The following is a 21,308-nucleotide window of genomic DNA, read 5'->3' as shown; positions in this document are numbered from 1 at the left end:
GTCCATTGCTACCCCGGCTTCTTACCAAAGACATGACGACTAACTACGCAACAGGTTTAATGTTCAATTAAATGATAATATAAGTATTCAATCACAAGTTAAACACTCCCCAAAAAATTGGTGGCTTTGCTGGTAAATGGTGGAGGCTAGCTAGGGGAGTAAACTGCAATATAGTTTGAGATGTGGCCTATAGGCTAGCGCTGCCAACTATGTAACATGGGAAGTCAAGTTCGAACCCCGGCCTTGGCTGAACATGCTGTGATTCTGGTCAAATCCCTTAATCTCCCTATGCTAGAAAAAAACAAGGGACACAAACCACCCACCTGTGCTCACCAGGAGACAGCTTATCTCAGATAGAGCTGCAGTAACTTCAGTTGAGTTGGATTCCTGTTTCTCCACTTCCCTCAGATGAGAGCTACTGTGTAATCTGCAGCCGTGGTTTGCTTATGTATGTAAATAAATTGTTTCGATTTATTATTAAGTGGTTGGGTCAGCAGCACTGTATGCCTACAGTAAGTGGTTGCAATGGAAGGATTTGTGTGATGGTACCTAACCCTACCTAACTGAGGTATACTGGCACTCTACCAGTGAATGTACCACACTCCTGATGACAGGAGGCAGTGCAGCTGCTCAGACCCTGGCAGATTCAGGTACCTGTTTGTATCAAGAATGCAATTTGATGTTTTTAGTGGGGTCCGGCACTCAAATTTGCGTTTCAGTGCTTGAGCTTTGTAAATCATGTGATTTTAAACACGTTATTACCTGCCCCCAGATTGTAAATATTTGTAATGTAATTGTGTAAAAATCAAAATGGCGCCTATGTGAAAGCCAGCATACAATCCCAAATGTACTGTTGTTGCATTGGAGATCATGAAAATTCCTGCTGCCTTTGAGTACAGCCTAAACCTTTTGATATTTCCCTGTATATGTGTCCAGGCATTACTTTATGATTCCAGACGATCAGCTGTTGTTGAAAAAATGGTGGTCTAACTGGTAGCCTTTCAGAGAATAGGCTGTTTTACTGCAAATGCTTATCAAAAATTCCTAGAAACTCTGATATGCAGATAATGTTTCTTTCTACAGTTTTGCATTCTCAGAATGTTGCACGCAATCTCTGCATCCCCATGAAAATTAACTTTGACTTAAAGCTGGAATCGCTGCCTCTCCTTTTTTCCAAATGAACCTCTCCTTACTTGTTATTCTCTGCATGCCTCCTCTCTGTGAGCACTGGCTACTTTGAGTCAGGAGCATGTTTGCCTTACTCCCTAATATTGCATTTCCGCAAATTGCCTACGGCTCATGTCAAAGATCACATACTTTCCTTTAATAGTCATACCCATGCACCGTAATAATACCTATTCACATGTAGCTCATCTTCTAATACCACCAACCAGTGCTTTAAATGGGGAAAAATAAGTGCAGGTACTCATTAAAATAGAGGTGTGGCAAGTGGGCGGGGCTAAGGGCAAAATATGATCATACATAATTACTTCTGTATCAGTTGCAGCACAAATTAAAACACATGAGAAATGTGTTTCTGTAAAAAAAATAAAGATTAACTCATTACACAAAATGAAAGTCATGATGGCACTTTCACCCGAATGGTCGCTGCGCACCTGATTGCCAGTGCAGGGTCTGTCTAGAGACCCTGTCCTGTTAATCACAGCGTGACACAAACCCTCTCACCCCCCTGCAGTTTGGGGACATTCACATGGGCGCTGCTGGAATCTTTGCCAGCAAAACTGCAAAGGCTGCTTCAGCCGAGTTGATTACTGCCCTGCACTGGAGGAGAAAACTAACCTGAGCCTGCCGTGCCGCCGATCAGGGTACCGGTACTCTCCCTGGCGACAGAGAAGTGCCGGTACTGACGTTAAAAAAAATCAGAAGTGCCGGCGAGTACCGGCCCATTTAAAGCACTGCCGCCAACCATTTATATGAATTCACATACCTCTATCCACTTAAGATCACAGCTTAATTCACCACATGGAACCTGGAGCAAGTACATGTAATGCGTTCCTTAACCCCTTCAGTGCCCGCCCCTTTCCCCGCCCTGTGCCGGCCGTTGTATTAGCGGGCGGGGTCTATGACGAGCTGGACTCGTCATGGGCACAGCGCCACCGCGGCCCATGACGAGTCCAGCTCGTCATGGGCACTGAAGGGGTTAAAAGCACACGGCTAATCCCAATAACCAATAATATCCACTGACAAAAACACTGGCCTTGGGTTCTGGAGCAGCGTGCCGCCTGGTGTAAATTGCTCGAGTGCCTCGTCCACACTAATGCTAATGCCATAACACTGAGCGGTCGGGCCGTCGATTGTAGTTCGTACAGGCTGAATAAGAATTCCGTTATACTGCTTGACACTCTTGCAATCAGATAAGATGCAACTGCTAGGAATCATGTCCATCACGCAATAATGTACCAGTCTACAGCAATTAGACCACCCATCATCAACTGAACAGGTATGGAATATCTGAAGAGCTTGTGCCACATGCCGCTGGCCAATGTAGGACTTTAATTTCGTCCACCACTACAGGTCCCAAGAAGCTACATGCTAAGACAGCTGTTTAATGTCACACAATGACAATTAACTATGAAATTACATAAACAAAGTCCATCCCGGCAGATCTCCCCACTAATTCTTTTGCAAACTATGCTTAAAAATGCACCATAAACAAAATATCTCAGAATGGACAACCCACTGCAGTAGACATTTAAGTGGACTATGGGCATAAGAAATGTCAGAAGGGACCTGCAGAGCTGCTCAAAGCTGCCAGTTTATTGAAGATCATAAACAGTGCACCAATCCCTCACACTTCTTCATCCATCACACTGCTAAGCGCGGTGTCTCATAACTGCACCTCGGTGGCCATCACGGAGCGACACAGAAAGACTTCCCACATAGAATCAAAAGAGAGACAACACAATTCCAACAGTACACCTTACATGGTGTAGCATGCTACCCATGTAGTAAAGCGCCTCGGCCCCCAAACAGGGATAGTAAGTGCTATATTCATATTGCAGTACAAATTTACAACTAGCCTAGTTCTGTTGAAAAGCGCTCTAATGCCCTTGGGCCAGACTCGCACTATAAAAAAATGCAGAAAAATAATGTTGTGCAACCTCTGCTGTGTAACCAATATTAAACTCTAGTTAAGTGACTCAAGCAGAAACTGTGTTCTAAGTCACACCAGCTCGCGCCTCCAGGCAAAATCACACTGAAGTATTTTCCCATAGTAAATGTTCACATTTTAAGGATACACTTAATCAGTTCAAAACTGCGATATAAGCCCCAAAACAGACCTCGCTTTCTGCAAGTATTCAGCCCTTCAGTGGCTGAGTTCATTCCCTCACCTATCCCGCTCTCAGGCCCAGATTCAATGCAGCTCAAACTGCGCCAGCATGGAGGATGCACAACCGAGGAGTGCAGCGCGACAGAGGTCTCTCCTTCGCTCCCTGTGCACATACAAGCTGTGGTTTCTAACTGCATAAGTGAGTTATAAATTACCCATACATAATAAGGGCCATATTTATCAAAGGTTGCATTGCTTTTGCACCAGGCAACGGGGTGCTAAAGCAATGCACCCCTTGAGATGCAATTTATCAAGCTACGCAAGACCACCTTGTGTGGCCCCGAGTGGCTTGATAAATCCAGAGTGCCGCAATGCAGTGCAGATCACTGCGTCGTATTACTCTGCCCCAAGGAGGCATTCCATGGGTGGAGCGTGGGTGCTCCCATGAAAAACCCATGGATTTTGATGCTTTCCTAGATTTACCATTAGTGGTAGACATAATAATGTGCCAAAACTGCTACACCTCACCACGTGATGCGTAACGAGGAGAAATATGTTCATTTCTCCTCATTATTTCCTCTTTCTATACGTGCTCAATTCTGCAGCACATATAGAAAGAACAAAATGACTCAGGGGATTGTTGCATGCACCCTTATCCATGATGCAAGAGCGCCTGTGTTGGCGTTAGGCGGCACATTGTGCGCCAGTGCTGTGAACATACAGGAATGCGCTGTACAAGTGTGGCGCTTTCCTGCCCTTTCCCTATCATGCAACGCAGCAATGTGACTTGCCGCGCAGTGTTGTGCTGCGCTGCGTGATACAATTATAAATATATGCCCCTAATTGTTTATAACCCGCAGACTGTTCCCTGCAGCTTTGTGGAGTCTTGTCTCTCTGGTGACTCTTCTCACAAAGTCTCCTTCATCCTTGCTGCAGTGACCCTCCTGGTGGGCTCTTCCAGCAACTTCTGACCAGGCCTGCCAAAGTGTCTCTCCAGGCTCCCAAGGATCCAGAACCGAGCTTACTGGCTATTACTGGAATCCAGGTGACCCAGTCCCGTCACTCCTGCCCCAAGGGCCTTCGATGGCGCCTGATGATGGAGATTGCACCAAAAGGCCCTGTGATAGGTACATGAGAGTCTGCAAGGGGTGCCTTACAAGATTTCCTTGATCAGCCATCCCTTTAGACACCTGAGATCGCCCTCCACAGTCTTACCCTCCAGATGCCCAGCCAGATATTGAGCAGTTGTGGAAATCCCTATTTGTACCATGTTCTGTACTTTGAAATGGCCTCAAAACAAATCTCAGACGTAAGGGGGGGACTTGATAAAGTTTAGGGTCACACTGAAGAGTTGCACCTTCCAGGTGGGTTTTTACTAGAAGATGCACCTGCCAATCACGTCTGCCGATGGTCTGAGTGCATGTAGAGAGAGGCTGGGCCTCCCGCTCATCTGACACGTGCTCGGTCGTCGGACTGTCAGTCTGCAGGAGTGCTCCTCTGTGGATTCAGTGTGGCATCTCGGCTCTGCTCTACGACCCTCCAGCTACACCAACTAGACAGAGATTCCGTCATCAGACGGAAGACTACACACAGGGTTTAAGTGGGCCGGGTTCTGCCGCTGCTCAGCACCGGCAGCTCTAAAGAGCAATTGCTGAGACGGGTCCCTATCGGGTTTTGCCCTCAGACTGAAAAGAAAAAAACTTAACTGCAGCAGTACCACTCTTCACTGCCTCTGATGTAACTTCAAAGAGACTCGTTTTAGTTCTTTCACAGTCTCATCTTTTCACAACTGAAGCATTTTCAATCTTATATACAACGAAGCATAGCGGTTGCTTATTTATCTTATGCCACTAACAACCATTGACAAAGCCAATTGTTCTGTCTTGTTGTAAGTGTAATGTTACTTGCTGTATTATATATCTGGATGTAATAACAGAAGTAGCAAATTACCAGTCAGGGGGGCACATTATGCTAAGAACAGATTGTTGGCTTACATGTCTTTAAGCCACACCCTTAATTACATCAGCCACGCCCCTTTTGGGGGACACCCCCTCTCCAGTGTTTTCATCCCACTTAAAGTCCTGACTACACATTATTGTTTTATTAGCATGAAGTGTTGCTAGGGCTGAGTTATTGTTAAAGTTAGAGTTAAAGTGTGTAATAGCGCTGTGCAGGGGCTTACTAAACGGGAAAATCGATAACTGTAACATAAAATAGATGCAGACTTCTTCCTTCACATCTGTTTTCCCTCCACGTTTTGCTCACACATCCACAGCCCACCAGGGAGCTGAAAAAGAGCAGTCTTTCTCAGGCCTACATGGAGGCCCCCCCGTTCAATAGTGGAATATTTCAGGACAGCAGGATCAAAGGACCCCTTTGAGGCACCCCGGTGCCTAGATACAAGCTCCTACTCATAGGCAGCTCAAATGAAAACACTCTCTTGCCAAGCCGGCGGCCATCACACCTCACGCAAGGCTTGAGAAGAGCACGCGCAGCTCCCCACACACACAGCTTCTCAGTGATTTTACAGCAAAAGCTGCTAGAACCTGTGCATCTGCTGATAGAAACTTCAAAACATACAGCAACGGCAGACGCATCTGTCCTGCCATTCCCTGCCTTACTCTACTCCCTCTCCAGCTTTGTCTTGGCTTTCCCCCAGTTTCATACGTTGGCCATTTTAGGTCTGCCGTTAGCCAAGACCTGTTGATTTTACTAACATTTTATGTGTAATCAATTTTCTTATGGAACTTTCCACCAGTCCTCTTCATTCACTGGTCTGTGGTTTTGTTCTTCACATTTTTCTTCTGTCCACTACAGCATGGGGCAATGGGTCAGCCGACGTGAGCAATTGGCTTCCTTCACTGTGAGTGACGGAATTCTGATCTTTGACTCGGAGCAAACCTGCACACAGTAGTTCCCTTCAATACCCGGGTCTGCTATGTCAATGTGGGCATTTTGAGACCCAAAACATATTTTTGATGAGGTGTAACAAGGAGAAATGTTTGTTTATTTCTCCTCGTTACTTCTGCTTTCTATGTGTGCTGCATTCTGCAGAACATTTTGTGCAGGAAGTTTACCCTTCCTACACATTAACAATCCTGCTAACAATGAAGGCTCCATTCCACCGTGGTGCAAGAGTGCCTTCGCTGGCGCTAGGCAGCACATTGTGCACCAGCACTCTGAAAAGGCAGGAATGCACCATACAATGTTATGTATGGCGCAGTCCTGCCCTTTCCCTATCATGCAGCGCATAATGGCTGACATAATGATAAATATTCCAATTGTGACAGTCAATCTGAACTGCCACATCCCATCTGTTTGGGAGCATAAGGAACCACAGTTTAGCTTTTCACAGTTGTTTGCCGTCAATAGCATAGGTGTGCTCAGATTTGTGTCCCTTACATTCCTACATTTTAAGACTGAAGCAGACCTTCTTGATACAGCCTGGCATGGCCTAACCATGTCTGTGGGTGGCTGTGTTTCAATTCTGAACAGATATGGATCCCCTTAGGATGGGACTTCAGGTTTGACTGCCCCTTTTAAGGGAAGGGACAAAACTGATTTGCATATAATGAACTTCTCTCTGCAGTGGCATAGTGACCAAAATAGAATGGCCTCGATTGAGGAGAAGAGTCATTATCAATGGTGGGATTAATTCAAGCCTTACATCCATCACTTTTTAATTTTTGTACTTTTCTCACTGATCTGTCCCATACCTGCCAACATTTTTAGAAGAGGAAAGTGGGAGATTTTGAAAAACTAAACGGGAGAATGTATTTCTCCCTTTACTTCTTTTAAAGGAGAGGCAATTTCTGGCAGGAGACAACCAAAATAAAGCCATTTTTGAATCGTGTCTATTAGCATGTATGCTGTTGTAAGTGAGACGAGTATTAGGCAAAGTGGCACCCATAACTTGTGCAGCTCATGCTCTATCTCATGTTAGAAGATAACCAAGAGTTAAATATGTATGGAGTTGAATTGTGTTCCTGTGCAGAAAGGAGTTTGGAAATGCCAATAATTGATATGCATACTAGCACTTAAAGATGTGGAATGGGCCATTCTTGATTGGGTAATAACATAACAAGTATCAATCTCTTTAAGTAAATCTGTCCAGAGGAAGGCCATCTCTCAATAGGACTATGCACTGAAACATCAACAATGTACAGCAGATAAACAATCATAGAGCATAATGAGAAATGAATTCAAGACGTATAACAAAACAGAATCAACAATGTCCCTTGCCATATCCAAACCCATTATATTCTCAATAGAGTGTATTATTTTTCAATATAATTTGTTTATTGTACTGACTCCCTTGTGATCTCAGAACCATCACTGGAATTCTGAGATGAAAATTCTGTGAGAGTCAGTTGGAGATGAGGTTGCCAGGGTACGCCGCATGCATCATCTTGAAAATAAAGTATATGTTCATCTTGTCCAGCGTATGAGTGATCTTTTAAACACAAACATATTAATTTCTTCAATATTCATTTTCACAATTACCTACACTAACAGCACATGCACTATTCTGCACACTTCCACACCATGCGATCAATTGGTACTATAAATACAAGTTTATCATTGGTTTGATTTATTCTTTGACATATAATTCTTCTCTATTTATTTTTGATACTCTAGGGTTGTAGATTTAACGCATTACAATTTTTGGAGACCAGGCAAAATGTATTTTTTGTTACTTAGGTGTAGGGAATCAACATCAACAAAACTTATTTCTAATGCTGTTAAAATCTGGGGCCTCCTGTGGTCATTTGTTGTGCCGCCATTAAGCACCTGCCTGCAATGGCCTTAATGTAGCTCAGGCTTTTCCAGATATAGCAGGAAATTCTGCCTTAAAAAAGCCATCTCAATAATAGTACAGGCCCAATCTCCATTCCCCACCCCATCAGGGCTACTGGGTGAACCTAGATTATCTGTCCTCATCCCCAAAACTCAGGTCATATCACGGGAACTTATTGCAACAAGATCTGTGTATGTCTTGCAGATCAGAGGTCAGAATCTCCTGCAGGGCGGATTTAGATTGCTTTTCTTCCACGGTGTTGTTATTATTCAGGTGTACACGGACATCTATTTAACCTGCGTGATTTAGCAAATGTGATTAGAGATCTTTTAAAGCATGTCTTCAGCTTTTCACAGCTACTAAGTGGTTGCATGTCACTGTGGCACCTTCAGCCAGACCTGGCTTTTTAGGATTTCATACCACATTTTAGCAGCTGGAAAGATCGATCTACAGCAGTTGTCTTCAAACTTTTTAATGCCGCGCCCCCCCCACCCCTCCCGCACCCACCCAGTGAAAAAAAAAGCACCGGGCCTCCCCTCAAAAATCTTCACAATTATTCTATTAACTGGCAATGTTTAACTATGTCTAGACTTATAAAAACTTTGCAGTTAAGTTCTGCTACCGTTTAAAAAATGCAATCAAATACGTGATTGCCAAACATATTAATCTGGTCACGCAGGCCTTACTAACATATAAAAGTATCCACAGTGTGATTATTAGAAATGGGGGTGGGGGGTGTAGAAAAATATTTGAAGTCCCTTCCCTTTTGACACCTTCTCCCAACTAGGATATAAATGACAAAGGATGTTAGTCTTGGCCCATTTCAGAGGGGCTTACTGCTGCTCATTTTTTCCTGCTGAAAACAAAGCACTGTTATCAGCAAAATGCTCCTTTTGGTCAGAGCCTGGCGCCCCCCTGGCATCACTTGAGGCCCCCCTAGGGGGGCCTGCCCAACAATTTGAAGACCCCTGATTTACAGGCATAGGGAGGCACTGATTATCGAATACCAAAATATAGTAATGGCGGAGTTAATAATAATCCCAACTAAGCTTGACAATATTTCCGTAGATCTGATTATGGTCACAGTATACCTATACATCAATTTTTCAGGGTAGGGCTGGCTCTTGGCATAGACGAGTGAGATGGGCCCAGGCCCAGGGCACCTACCGCTGGCATAACAATAGCCCCCGTAATGCACCCCACCCCGTTCACCCTCCTGCCCCCACCCTCTGAGCTCCAGGGTTCTTTGCCTCCAGGATGTCTATAAAATCTTGTATCTTTAGCTTCTTAGCCTCCCTCCAATTATCTTTCTCCCACTCCCACTTTTTTTCTGCCTGGCTGGCTCTCAAGGACAAGTGGCAAATGTGTGTTAACAGGCTGGACACTGCTCTGAAGTATTCAGGCCAGACATAACCTGTGAACACTAAAAGGACCCCTGACTATGATCACCAGTGGGAAGGGTAGATGGGGGAGGGGTGGAGGGGCGACAAATGTAGTTTAGCCGGGGGAAACGTCGGATGAAAGTCCTACCCTGTCTCAGGGTTCGACATTGCAACATACAATCCCTTTCAGCCAACAGAGCGTTATCCAGAACGTCCTAGAGTGCACGTACGTGGTCGTTTTGGGATGCTATGAATACTGCTTTACACCGAGAAGCTAAATTGTTATTTCTCTTCAGGAGTGTTACACATGGGGGTATGGGGGGTAGCCGACGGCAGGCCCGTGCGGTTTGGGTGGAGCGGGGGGCAGGCTTCAAGCCCTCCATTTTGCTTTTGGGCTATTTCTTTTATAGCCCAAACAGAGTCCAATTATAAAGGCTTTGGGCTCCTGCTCCCAGCCACCATTTTAGGTTCGTAGACCTGGTGGCTGGGAGCGTTTGGCGTTAGGTCGTTTTTGAGGTAGTTTTTGTCCGGAGTTAGTGGTGTTTTATCAGGGTAGTTTGGAGCTAGGTGCATATCGTATTTCCATTTTGGGAAGCATGGAAGATCATCGCGTTTCAGTTGGGGCGGGAGGCTCCGTGGGGGTGAGTTGGAAATGGTGGACTGGGACGAGGTTGAGGGGGTAAGGGGCAGTGGGCTAGGGTACGAGGAGGAAATGCCGACGGAGCTAGATCCGGCAGGGGAGGCAAGCTTGGGAAGGTTTAGACATTTTTGAGGAGTGGAACGAGGAGGCGAGGGGGCTGGACAGTGTGGGTCGATTTGATGCGTATCTGGCTCGGGGTGGGTCTCTGCCGGTGGGTGTGCCGGCCTGGGAGCAGGCTGGGGGGTTCACAGGGGTGGTGCCTGGGGAGGGCTCGAGGGTAGGAGGACGGGCGGAGGAGTGAGTTGGGGGTGAGCCCCGCCTCTGCCATGGTGGTGGCCATGCTGGAGTGGAGTGGAGCGGGAAGGAGAAAGGGGGGCTTCCCCCCCACTGAGCGGGTAGAGACGTCAGGATGGAATGTTCAGGTCAGGGAGGATAAGGACAGGGGAGCATCGTGGGGTTGGCAGGGTAGGGGCGTAGAGGTTAGAGGCGAGGAACCCAGCACATCAGTCCAAACATTTTTGTTACAGGGCAAGGAGCGTCGCAGCGCAGGTGACTCGGCAGGGCTAGGAGCGGCCCACGGGCACAGAGGCGAAGGGTGGGCGGAGCCTCACGTGGCGCACCAGGTACCGGCGGGGGATCCCGACACGGCCAGCACACGATGGCCCAGTACGACCTCTCTGGCCCCAACGAGAGGCAGGTCACGGTGGACAGCCGCACCGTCAAGGAATGTCTTGTAGATGGCGGAAGGATCTGGGGAGTACTGGAGTGTACAGTCGGCTCCCCCGCAAGGAGGCCAGGTTGGGTCCGGTAGGGCCCGCAGGAAAGAGTGGTCTCGACACTGCCTCCAGGTGGAAGAGCCGATAGTCTTGGATTATGATGAAGATAGTCTGAGGAAGGGGAATTGCAGTACGATGAGGTCCGGGGAGAAGGGGGGCACTTTCATGTGCTATGGAGTGTTTTACAGGCACCAGCGGTGAAACCATGAAGAGAGCACGGTTACCCGGTGAAGGCTCCGCGGGTTGTGGAAGGAAGAGAGACACTGGCAAGGCGGACTGCAGCTGTACGGGCACCCTCCTTAGAGCCAGGTAAGGCCGCTAGAGTGCGAAAAAGGCGTTTGATGGTGTCTGTGGGGACAGGGGGGTAGGTGGAAAGGGGGGAGGTGAGGGAGCGCTTGCAGGATGGTAAATACGTGATGGACATTGGGGTAGGATCCTGGGATGTGGGGGACGCAAAGGGTACCAAGGTTGAGAGCGGGACCAACACAGACACAGTTCCAGGGGACGGCGGGAACAAACAGGAGGACGCGGAGAGTAAAGAGTTGAAGATTAAAAAACTCCCTTATATGGGAGTGACGAAACCCCTGGGCGCTCATTTAATGTTGTCAACCAAGTAGCATATTTGGAAAGTGGAATGTGTTGAAATGTTAAAGCTTTTACACAGAGAAGTAAGGTCTAAGGCGGGTTCAAAGGAGGAGGAATACGAGCTGGTCCAAGAAGCCAAACGTGCCATTGACAATAGAAAATTGGATGGCGGCATTTTTTATTTACGCCAGCGTATACTGTGAGAAGTTCCTGGAGTGCTGCGTAGCAATATTTAAGTATATGGATGTGATCAGAAAGGCCCAGATGATGGGGGTGGATACGCGTGGGCACAGTATAATGAGGAGATTAGGGCACGAATGGCCTGGGATCTGGAGGCGAAATGGGGGGAACTGGACACGGATATGTGGCAACATACTATAGGGGCTGCGAAATGGGAAAAAAACATCATTACAGCCAGTGGTTTGCCGATAGTGTACCTGCCCTTTCAGGGGAAACCCACCCGGGGAAGGGTGGGGGTCACGGCCAAGACACAGTCAGGGACAGGAGGGGCCTGCTGGAATTTTAATAAGGGCCTGTGCACGCAAGAGTATTGCAGGTTTCGGCACAAATGTTCCAAATGCGGCGGCCGACATGCATTGGTTAACTGCTGGGGCGGACAGCAACAGGGCAGCCAGCAGTGGCAGCAGGCGGGACCCGGAGCAGCAGGGCAATCGCAGCATTTTGCTAACGCTAGAGGGGGTAAGGGACCGAAGGGTCCTGGGCCCAAAGGCTTGTATGCCAGTTAAACTAGAGAAGGTGGAGGAGGGGCTGCAGGGGTATGAGGACTTGAGAACAGCGCAGGTTCTTCGGGAAGGGATCAGATAGGGGTTTTGTTTGGGTTATCAGGGACCAAGACAGAGACGGTGGGCAGACAATCTCAAATCAGCTTCAGAACACAGACAAGTGGTGCGGGACAAACTGAACAAAGAGGTGCTTGAGGGGAGAATGGCAGGCCCCTTTGATGATTGGCCAACAAAGAACCTAATTGTCTCGCCAATCGGGTCGTGCCCAAAAAAGAGGATGGGCAGTACAGATTGATTCAACATCTGTCATGGTCGGAGTGGTCTTCAGTCAATGATTTTATTGATGAGGAGACGGCCTCAGTTTCCTACTCTTCAGTTGACTTGGCCATGTCACTGGTAGTGACTGCGAGCGCAACTGCAGCAATGGCAAAATGTGACAAAGTCAGCATTTCGGTTGCTTCCAGTCCATCCGGATGATTGGGATCTTCTGGGTATCCATTTCGAAGGAAAATGGTACGTTGACAAAGCATTACCGATGGGTTGCTGTATGTCTTGCGTGCTTTTTGAATGTTTTAGCACCTTTTTTGCAGTGGTTGTTCATGCAGCACATGGGTCACCGTCTGGTGACGCACTATTTGGACGATTTTTTCTTTGTCGGGTCACTGGGCTCCACGGAATGCCATGCAGCACTGGACACTTTCTATGAGCTAATGGTGGAACTTGGGGTGCCGTTGGCGCCGGAAAAGACAATGGGGCCCAGTACGGCCCTGTCTTTCCTAGGTATAGAAATTAATTCAGTTGCAATGCAGGCTTGCCTGCCAGCAGACAAAAAAGAGAAAATGTTGGACCTATTGAAACGAATGCTGTTAAAAGAGAAGGTGACAGTTAAGGACATTCGGGTGCTCCTTGGGCATCTTAATTTTGCGTGCAGGTTGGTTCAGGCTAGGAGGACTTTTTGTAGGAGACTGGGGTGGGCACTGGCAGGACATCACCTACCTCACCACCATGTACAACTGTCGGCTGGTGTAAAGGAGGATTTGCGTATGTGGACTGTTTTTCTGCAGTCTTTTAACGGAATGCCTTTGGCAAAGGCAGATGAGGTCACATGGGACGTACACATTTTTTCTGATGCAGCAGGCAGTGAAGGCTTTGGCCTTTTTTGGCAGGGTAGATGGTGTGCTGAGCAGTGGCCACACCAGTGGAGGCATGGGGGAAGGAGCAGAGCCTTTTTGGAATTTTTGCCTTTGGTGGAGGCAATCACACTGTGGGGGGGGAGAAGTTGGCCCACAAGAAGCTTCTGTTCCGAGTTGACAACATGTCGGTAGTCGAAATTGTGAATAGACAGTCAGCGAGGGATGAAAAAGTTCTGAAGTCGCTAAGAGTTTTTGTGTTGGGGGGCCTGAGACACGACATTGCTTTCAGGGCTTTACACGTACCTGGTGTGGACAATGACATAGCCGATGCTTTGTCTCATTCAAAGTGGGGGAGATTCCGTGGGCTGGCCAAGGAGGCAGACAGGACGCCAATGCCAATGCCCGATCATTTGTGCTACGTAGGCAACGTAAGATGCTACAATTGGTGGTAGGCTCGTTGTCAGCAGCCACATGGTCCTCATACAGACTGGCTTGGAGGGATTTCTTAGCATCAGGTGCCCAGAGGTGGGTTGATGTCTGGTGGCGGTCGAAAGATGTTATCCAGTTTGTGCTCGATCTTATTGAAAGAGGCTTATCTAGGGTAACAATTGCAGGAAAATTGGCAGGCATCGCCTTTATGGGAAAGTACTTATGGGGTTACCCATCATCGGCGGGGGATTTGGGGAGGAGGATTCTCAAGGGGTGTGCCAGGGAGCGAGCTGGGGAGCGCATGTCATGGAAAACGCTGTCCTGGCAGACGTTAGACCGAGTAATCAAGGTCTTACCGGCGGTCTGCAGAGATGAGTTTGAGACCTGCTTGTTTTCTACACTGATGGTGTGGATGTTTTTCGGGGCTTTTCGGGTGTCTGAGCTATTGGGCAACAAGACAGGGGGAGGAGTTCTGTGGCAAGATGTGACTCCGCTGGAGTCGAGTATACACATTTGGCTGGCCAAATCCAAAACAGACCAGAGGGGGCTAGGCAGGGTGGTCAAGTTAGAGGCAACGTGCCCGCTTCGGTGGGCGCGACGCTGGCGTGCCTTGTCAGGTGGATCCGGGGAGGCGGCAGTGTTCAAACACGAAAATGGGCGTAGGCCGACGGATTATCAGCTGCATATGGTTTTGAGGAAAGCTTTGCAAACCATTGGTTTGGACGGGGCGCTTTACGGGACTCATTCTTTCTGGATTGGGGCAGCAACTGAAGCAGGCAACAGGGGTTGGTCACAGGACGACATCATGCGGCGGGGTAGGTGGTCCTCTGAATGTTTTCAACGCTATGTTAGATGGGATGCGGGGGAAGCGTTTGTGTCATCCCCCTTTTGTGAGTCTCATTCTACCTTTTCTCTTTTCAGGTTTAGTGTCCGGACTCCAGGGGAGTTTGGTTAAGTGAAGTGCAAAATTAAAGGGGGTTATATTTTAATGTAATGCTTTGTATTATCATGTAATATTGTAATGTTGGGGTGGGTTCAAGGAAATCTTAGGGGCAGGGGCAGGGTCAGGGGTCAGGTATGTGGATGTATTAGTGAGGTTTTTATTTTTGCCAGGGATGCTTTATGTGATGTGCACCTGTTTCAAAAAAGCGGCCTTTTACACACAACTCTTTGGTTTGTGGTCTGCTCCCCCTCCCTCCCAAGCAGTTGCACTGCTGTGCGTTTTTCAGACTTCACGGAGGAGGTAAGGGTAAGGGATGCGGAAAAAAGGGGCTGGGAGGGTGTTTGGCTGAAAATAAAGACAAGCAGCAACTCAACACGACAAAATCCAGAGAAGGCAACTTCTGAATCTTTAATTTGAAATTTACAGCAGCACACCGGCAAAAAATAGACGACAACACTGCACACCCCAGAGCTTCTCAGCCTGTTTGTTGAAGGGATAGAGAGATTTTACACCTGTGGTGGTCGTGAGGCCTAGGAAGACATCACAAATACCATTGCATTTGTGATTAGGGTTTTTGGCGTGGAAGAATGTGAGTTTTCAAAGAGTAATTATGAGTGCCGGTTGTGTGACTCCATTAAAATCTTTGGGGTAGTGAGTGTTATCCAAAATACCCTGGAGAGAGACATGTGGTCACAAGAGATAGATACTACTTTGGCTGTCTGCCAAGGAGTGAGTCTCATACTTTTGAGATGTGCGATGTCTCTATGAGAACTAAAACCTCTCTCTATGTAAAGCACTGCAATCCAATCCAAAATGTAGACTTTAAAACTTCAGAGCGCATTATGTGTGAGGTGGGAGTGGTGAGGTCATTTTGAGCCATGTTGAAGGCGGGCTGGAAAGCTCTGGGTTAGAGTGTTCTAAAGCACGTCACAGGTACACACCAAACACATGAAATCCACATGCTAAAAAAAAAAAACAGGCACTTGAGGAGGGTGACTAACACGGGCGGTTGGGTGGGGTGGCGTGTTCTTAGCTGTGAAAGGGGTTGAAGGGAACTAGGAATGTTTCTGTGGGATACCAGCCTGACTCGCAACACCATTATGTAGCCCAATTTATTTTCTTTCAAGAGCCTCCTCATATCTCCCTCACACTAGAGACCCCAATTATCCATAATCTCCTACATCACATCTCTTTTTGAGTCAGGTAATTTCTCTTTTCTGCTCCTTTTGAGCTCATCTGGGCTTCAAGCCGCTGAACAGAGGCCCAAGAGCACACTAAGTTTAGATTGGGAAACAGGAGGCAATGTCAATGTTGTATGTGCTTCAGTGAACAGAAAATGGCACATTCAAACTTGAGTGTGTCCCCCTGGGCACACTGGAAAGGAAAACGTTTTGATTGTTCATGTGTCTAGCAATTTTATTCATTGCTTGTTTCAACATATAAAGTTTTCAATAATATCAATTCATTGTTAGACTTCGAAGTATTTGCATCATCTTGTTATTCAGATGTTGGTTTATAGTCCAATGCATTTCGGGTTACTTCGAACCCTTCATCAGGGACAAACTTGTGAACGCAATAAAAGTGAGGAGGCTTGTAAACTACTGCGGAGTAGGATAACATTGTCTAAACATTGTCATTAACGATTATTTAATTCGTGTGAATGCGTCCTGCTATTGATTCTGTGTGGGGGAGAAAGGGTATTCCCTCAACTTATTGTATGTTGGTTACCATGTGTATCTGATCTATGGGATAGTTAATAACAGGATCTGTGTGATTGGATGTAGCCGCGTGTCAATATTAAGCTGACTGTTTAGGGAGGTAATAAGTGATAGTCATCTGTTTGCGCTGTTGTTTCTCGAAAAACATATACGCAGCCGGTGAATGTAGTGTTGTTCTACAATAAAAAGATAAGTGCGTCAGTGCTTAAGTGTTATCGTGGTGAGGTTAGTTGGGAAAGTTGAAAAAGATAATAATGCGAACCTTACTTACATTAAGTGCACAAAGCTTAGATGATTGTTTCTTCTGGTAGCTGTGTTTGAATATGGCGTGTTGAATGTTGGTTATAAATGACGGACTAGTTCTGCGAAGCGTGTTTGTATAGAAACTAAGGAAGGATCCTGGTATAGCCATTCGTGTGAATGGGCTTGGCGGCCATTATGAACTGGTGTACTAAACATTGAAGAATGATGAGTGTGTTGCTATTGTCATCGTTAAGAATGGTGATATAGGTGTCATTGTGCTGGTGTAGAAACTAAAATGGAGTGAGAACTGCATGATAGTTCAAACGTGCAAACATTACGATGTGTTGTGTGTTTTATAAAAACTAAGGAAGGGTTATCGTAAAGTTATTCGTGTGGATGAGGTTGGTCGCCATGTTGAACAGGTGTATAAGACATTGAAAGCTCATTGAAAATGAAAATGCATGATAATTCAAAATACAAATATTGCAATATGTTATGTGCTTTTGTGATTACAAAAGCAATCATTAGTAGTGAATGTCCAAATATTATCTATGTCTCTACAGGTAACACTGGTATTCAATCCGATCATTAAGACCATGTGGTTTGAGAGAGTCCATTTTCTTGATCTAGAAATTTTCACGTTGTAATAGAAATTTGTTATTGTCTCTTCCTTCCGTTTTCATTATAATTTCCAAGATTTGGAATTTCAGTTGGCTGATGTTGTGGAAGTAGTCTGAAAAATGTATTGCAATGCTGGATTTGACATTGTGTGTGCGAATGTTAGATTTGTGCTCATTCAACCGTGTCTTGATTTTTCGTTCAGTTTTGCCTATGTATACTTAAGCCACACGGGCATTTGAGCAGGTATATCACATTCCTTGTGTCACAAGTGGCTGTGACTTGTAGTTTGATGGTATGTCCTTTCCGTGGATGTGTGGTGAATGGTCCTCGAATTATGCTGTTACAATTGTTACAATTGTGGCATGGTAAGGTACCTTTGTATGTTGTTTTTGTTCTTTCATCTTTGGTTTTTAGAAGTTCCCCCAAGTTCTTATTTCTTGTGAATGCAAAGATTGGAAGTTCATTAAATATGTTATTGAAATCTTGCTCTTGTTTTAAGATTGGCCAGTGTCGTTAGATTATTTTTTTTAAGTTATTGCTGACCGTAGAGTATTTAGATATGAGAACATTCCGTTCTTTGGTGCTTTGAATAGATTTCTGTAACAGCTGGTTCCGTGTCTTTTGTTGGGAACGGGTGATGGCTTGTTCAATGATGTTGTTGGGATATCCGCTTTGTTCAAAACGTTCTGACATTTCTTGTATCCTTTCATTGGCAAGTTGTGGTGATGAAACAATGTGTTTAACTCTAAGTATTTGTGAGTACGGTAAGTGATTTTTGAGAGCTTCCTGATGGAAGCTGCTGTAGTGTAACATGTTGTTGCGGTCGGTCGGTTTCCGATGTAGATCTGTATGTAATGTATTATTAATCTTGGTGATTGTAACATCAGGGTATGAAATACTTTTTTGATATGATATGCTCAAAAGCTCCTTGGAACATCTACAACAAAATGTTTGTCCGTTACATTGACGACATTTTTATCCTTTGGAAGGGATCCAAGAACATATTGATACAAGCCCTCAATGACCTTAATACCATCAATGAAAGAATACAATTCTCCTATGAAATACAAGAAAAAAGTATTTCATACCTTGATGTTACAATCACCAAGATTAGATCAGATACACATGGTAACAAACATACAATAAGTTGAGGGAATACCCTTTCTCCCCCACACAGAATCAATAGCAGGACGCATTCACACGAATTAAATAATCGTTAATGACAATGTTTAGACAATGTTATCCTACTCCGCAGTAGTTTACAAGCCTCCTCACTTTGATTGCGTTCACAGGTTTGTCCCTGATGAAGGGTTTGAAGTAACCCGAAATGCATTGGACTATAAACAAACATCTGAATAACAAGATGATGCAAATACTTCGAAGTCTAACAATGAATTGATATTATTGAAAACTTTATATGTTGAAACAAGCAATGAATAAAATTGCTAGACACATGAACAATTGAAACGTTTTCCTTTCCAGTGTGCCCAGGGGGACACACTCAAGTTTGAATGTGCCATTTTCTATTGTATATTGCGACGTACACTGACCGATACGTCACCCCAGGAGCACCTCAGAACTTCTACATTTCAACAACAACCTTTGAACTTGGTTGTCGCGCGCGCAATACATTTATCTTTAGTGAACAGAACCATTGTAGCCCCAAGGGTGAGTCTATCAGGAGCCGAAGACTTCAACTACTCCTGCGCAAAACATTTCTAGCATGAGAGATAAAGTTCACGTCTAAGTAATTTTGGTGATGACATCACAGGTATATTGAGCTACATCAAAGAAGTAAACAAGGGCATCCAGCACGAAGACCAGTTCAGGGGATGCCGGATAGTCATGAATGTCAGTTTAGTGCCCGCAGCCCCACCCTACCAGTCATACTCTAGGGTGCTACAGAGTGGTGGGTTTGCTTTGTCACGCCAGTTTACATTTTGGGGGTGAGAAACTGAAGTTCATGGGAGATTAGAAAGAGCCTCTGGTTACTACTGTAAGGCCCCTTTTTCAGGTTGAACTCTGACTCATTGTGAATGGAGTTCAACCTAATTTGATGAACACCTCCCCTAAACCCAACCCCAATCTTGTAGAAGAGCGAAGGTTCACCTAAAGGTACCATGCTGAGAATGACAGAACGTGATCTGTTCAGGAGGGCCATTCAGCGCCCATGCACAGTTGACAAACTCTACGATGGCCTGCTTTATAAGAGTTGGGATGGCCCACCCAGCACCTTCTCACGCCACCCTTCCTACACCCTTCTTACAACTAGTCTGTCTTCTGCCTCCTCCCCCTAGATCTGTCATCTCGGCCCACTACATCTATGAACTACACGCTCAAGCACCAGGCCTCAGGACAGGGGCTGGTGGGCGAGGGTCTCTTGTGTTCTTTCGTGGGGAGGATGAAAGGGACTGCTGCTATCGCTTGCAAATGGGATTGGGCGGGCAGTGTAAAGCGCTGATATTGTCAAAACCCCAACCCCTCCATCCACACCAAAAGCAAGAGATCCATTTTCCACATCGATTGATGACAGACGACTCTCCTTCTTCTGTAAGAAGCATCCACTCTCACGGCCAAGTCAAATGTCACACCGACATGGATGACCTATGGGGAAATTGGGGGAATGTCTGCCACGATGAGTCCTTTTGGACGAGGTGGTTGGGGCGGGGCAGTCAAAGTCAGTGCTGGCGATAATTCGGATTTTCCAGTAGGTGAGATGGCCACTGGTACTATGTCAATGGGGTTCGCTGTGTTGGAGTGTGGGGAATAGGATAGCTTAGGATGGGGACTGCAGCATGCCGTCTTGGAGCTGTTGATATGCGCCCATGTCGGCCTACTGTGGTTGATCCTCCCTGGGCAACGAAAGCATGAAAGAAAAAAAAAACGAGACACATACTTCACATCCTGGACATTTTGCAATAAAGCAAGCTATCAAAGCTGAAGGTTAAACAAAGTTATGCAACACAATGAGGAAATAACATGGTACCAGGAACACAATGAGGAAGTAGAGCAGCACCAAGGCGCACAACGTAAGGGTATATTAGTGCAAGAAAGCAACATGGAAGTAAAATGCTGTCAGGGGCTACAATGTAGAGGTAGAACACATGAGGCCTGATTCACAAAGGGCCTTCGCACTCGTGGTGGTGGCCCACAGTCATGGGGGAGTATACGCACTTGGATGGAATTCCCGCAATGAGAATTCTCACTGTGCAGATCCCGCCCCAAGTGCAGAGACTCCCCCACGACTGTGGGGTTTCCACAACGAGTGCAGAGGTGCTTTGCGAATCAAGCCCTACGTGCTAGGAAATGGAACGTGAAAGCAAAAGAGGAAGCACAATTGTGAAACGCAAGGGACACAAGGGTTAAGCAAGATGTCTCATAACATCCAAGACAAATGGCGTCAGAAAACACAACGTGGAAGTAAAATGGCACAAGGATAAATGATGTGAAAGCTGAATGGAAATGGCGTGTCGCAGCCCAATGGGAAACCAAAATGGCATCAGGAAACAAAATATGGAATAAAAACAGTGCCAGGGAACAAACACACTGTGGAGGTAGATCGGCACTAGGGCGCACGAGCAAAATGGAACAGAATAGTGCCACGTGAAAGTAAAATGGTGTCAGGCAATACAAAATAGAAATAGAGTGCAAGGTGTTAGGGAACACACAAAGAAAGTAAAACAGCTAGGGATACCAATGTAGAAGCAAAATGGTGTCAGGGAACCCAATGTGGAATTATAATGGCCTTAGAAAGCACCAGAGAGCATGAGAGAAGTTTAGAATGGAGCTAGGGAATAAATAAGTTAGCAACACAGTGTCAGAGAACACAAAGTAGATGTAAAACCTGTTAATAAGACACAATATTGAGACAAAATCTTCCGGTGAACACAACATGATTTTACACCATTAGGGAAAGTGATGATTTCTAAGACCCCCATTCACAGCCAGTTTCCACTGTCTGTCTGTTTATCCACCTTATCACCACCTCTCATCTTTGTCGTGCCT

At 46.0% G+C, this 21,308-nt stretch overlaps 1 protein-coding gene across 2 annotated transcripts in view; it reads right to left on the bottom strand.

Annotated features, from left to right (window-relative positions):
- Nucleotides 1–21,308, bottom strand: part of CD164L2 (CD164 molecule like 2) — a 133,465-nt gene that overhangs the window by 19,673 nt on the left and 92,484 nt on the right. Inside the window, exon 6 of one of the 2 annotated variants that reach the window (XM_085646430.1) lies at nucleotides 18,800–20,155. The exons of the other annotated variant lie outside the window; for it this stretch is intronic. Coding sequence (XP_085502556.1) covers nucleotides 20,137–20,155 — 19 coding nt within the window. The 3' untranslated portion in view covers nucleotides 18,800–20,136. Of the gene's footprint in view, nucleotides 1–18,799; nucleotides 20,156–21,308 lie in introns of those variants that run through there. 2 annotated transcript variants of the gene reach the window in all.

Source organism: Triturus cristatus, chromosome 3_1 (assembly GCF_964204655.1).
Source record: "Triturus cristatus chromosome 3_1, aTriCri1.1, whole genome shotgun sequence".
Taxonomy (NCBI): domain Eukaryota; kingdom Metazoa; phylum Chordata; class Amphibia; order Caudata; family Salamandridae; genus Triturus; species Triturus cristatus.
Note: the sequence above shows the minus strand (reverse complement) of the source record. Positions and strands in the feature narration are given on the sequence as shown.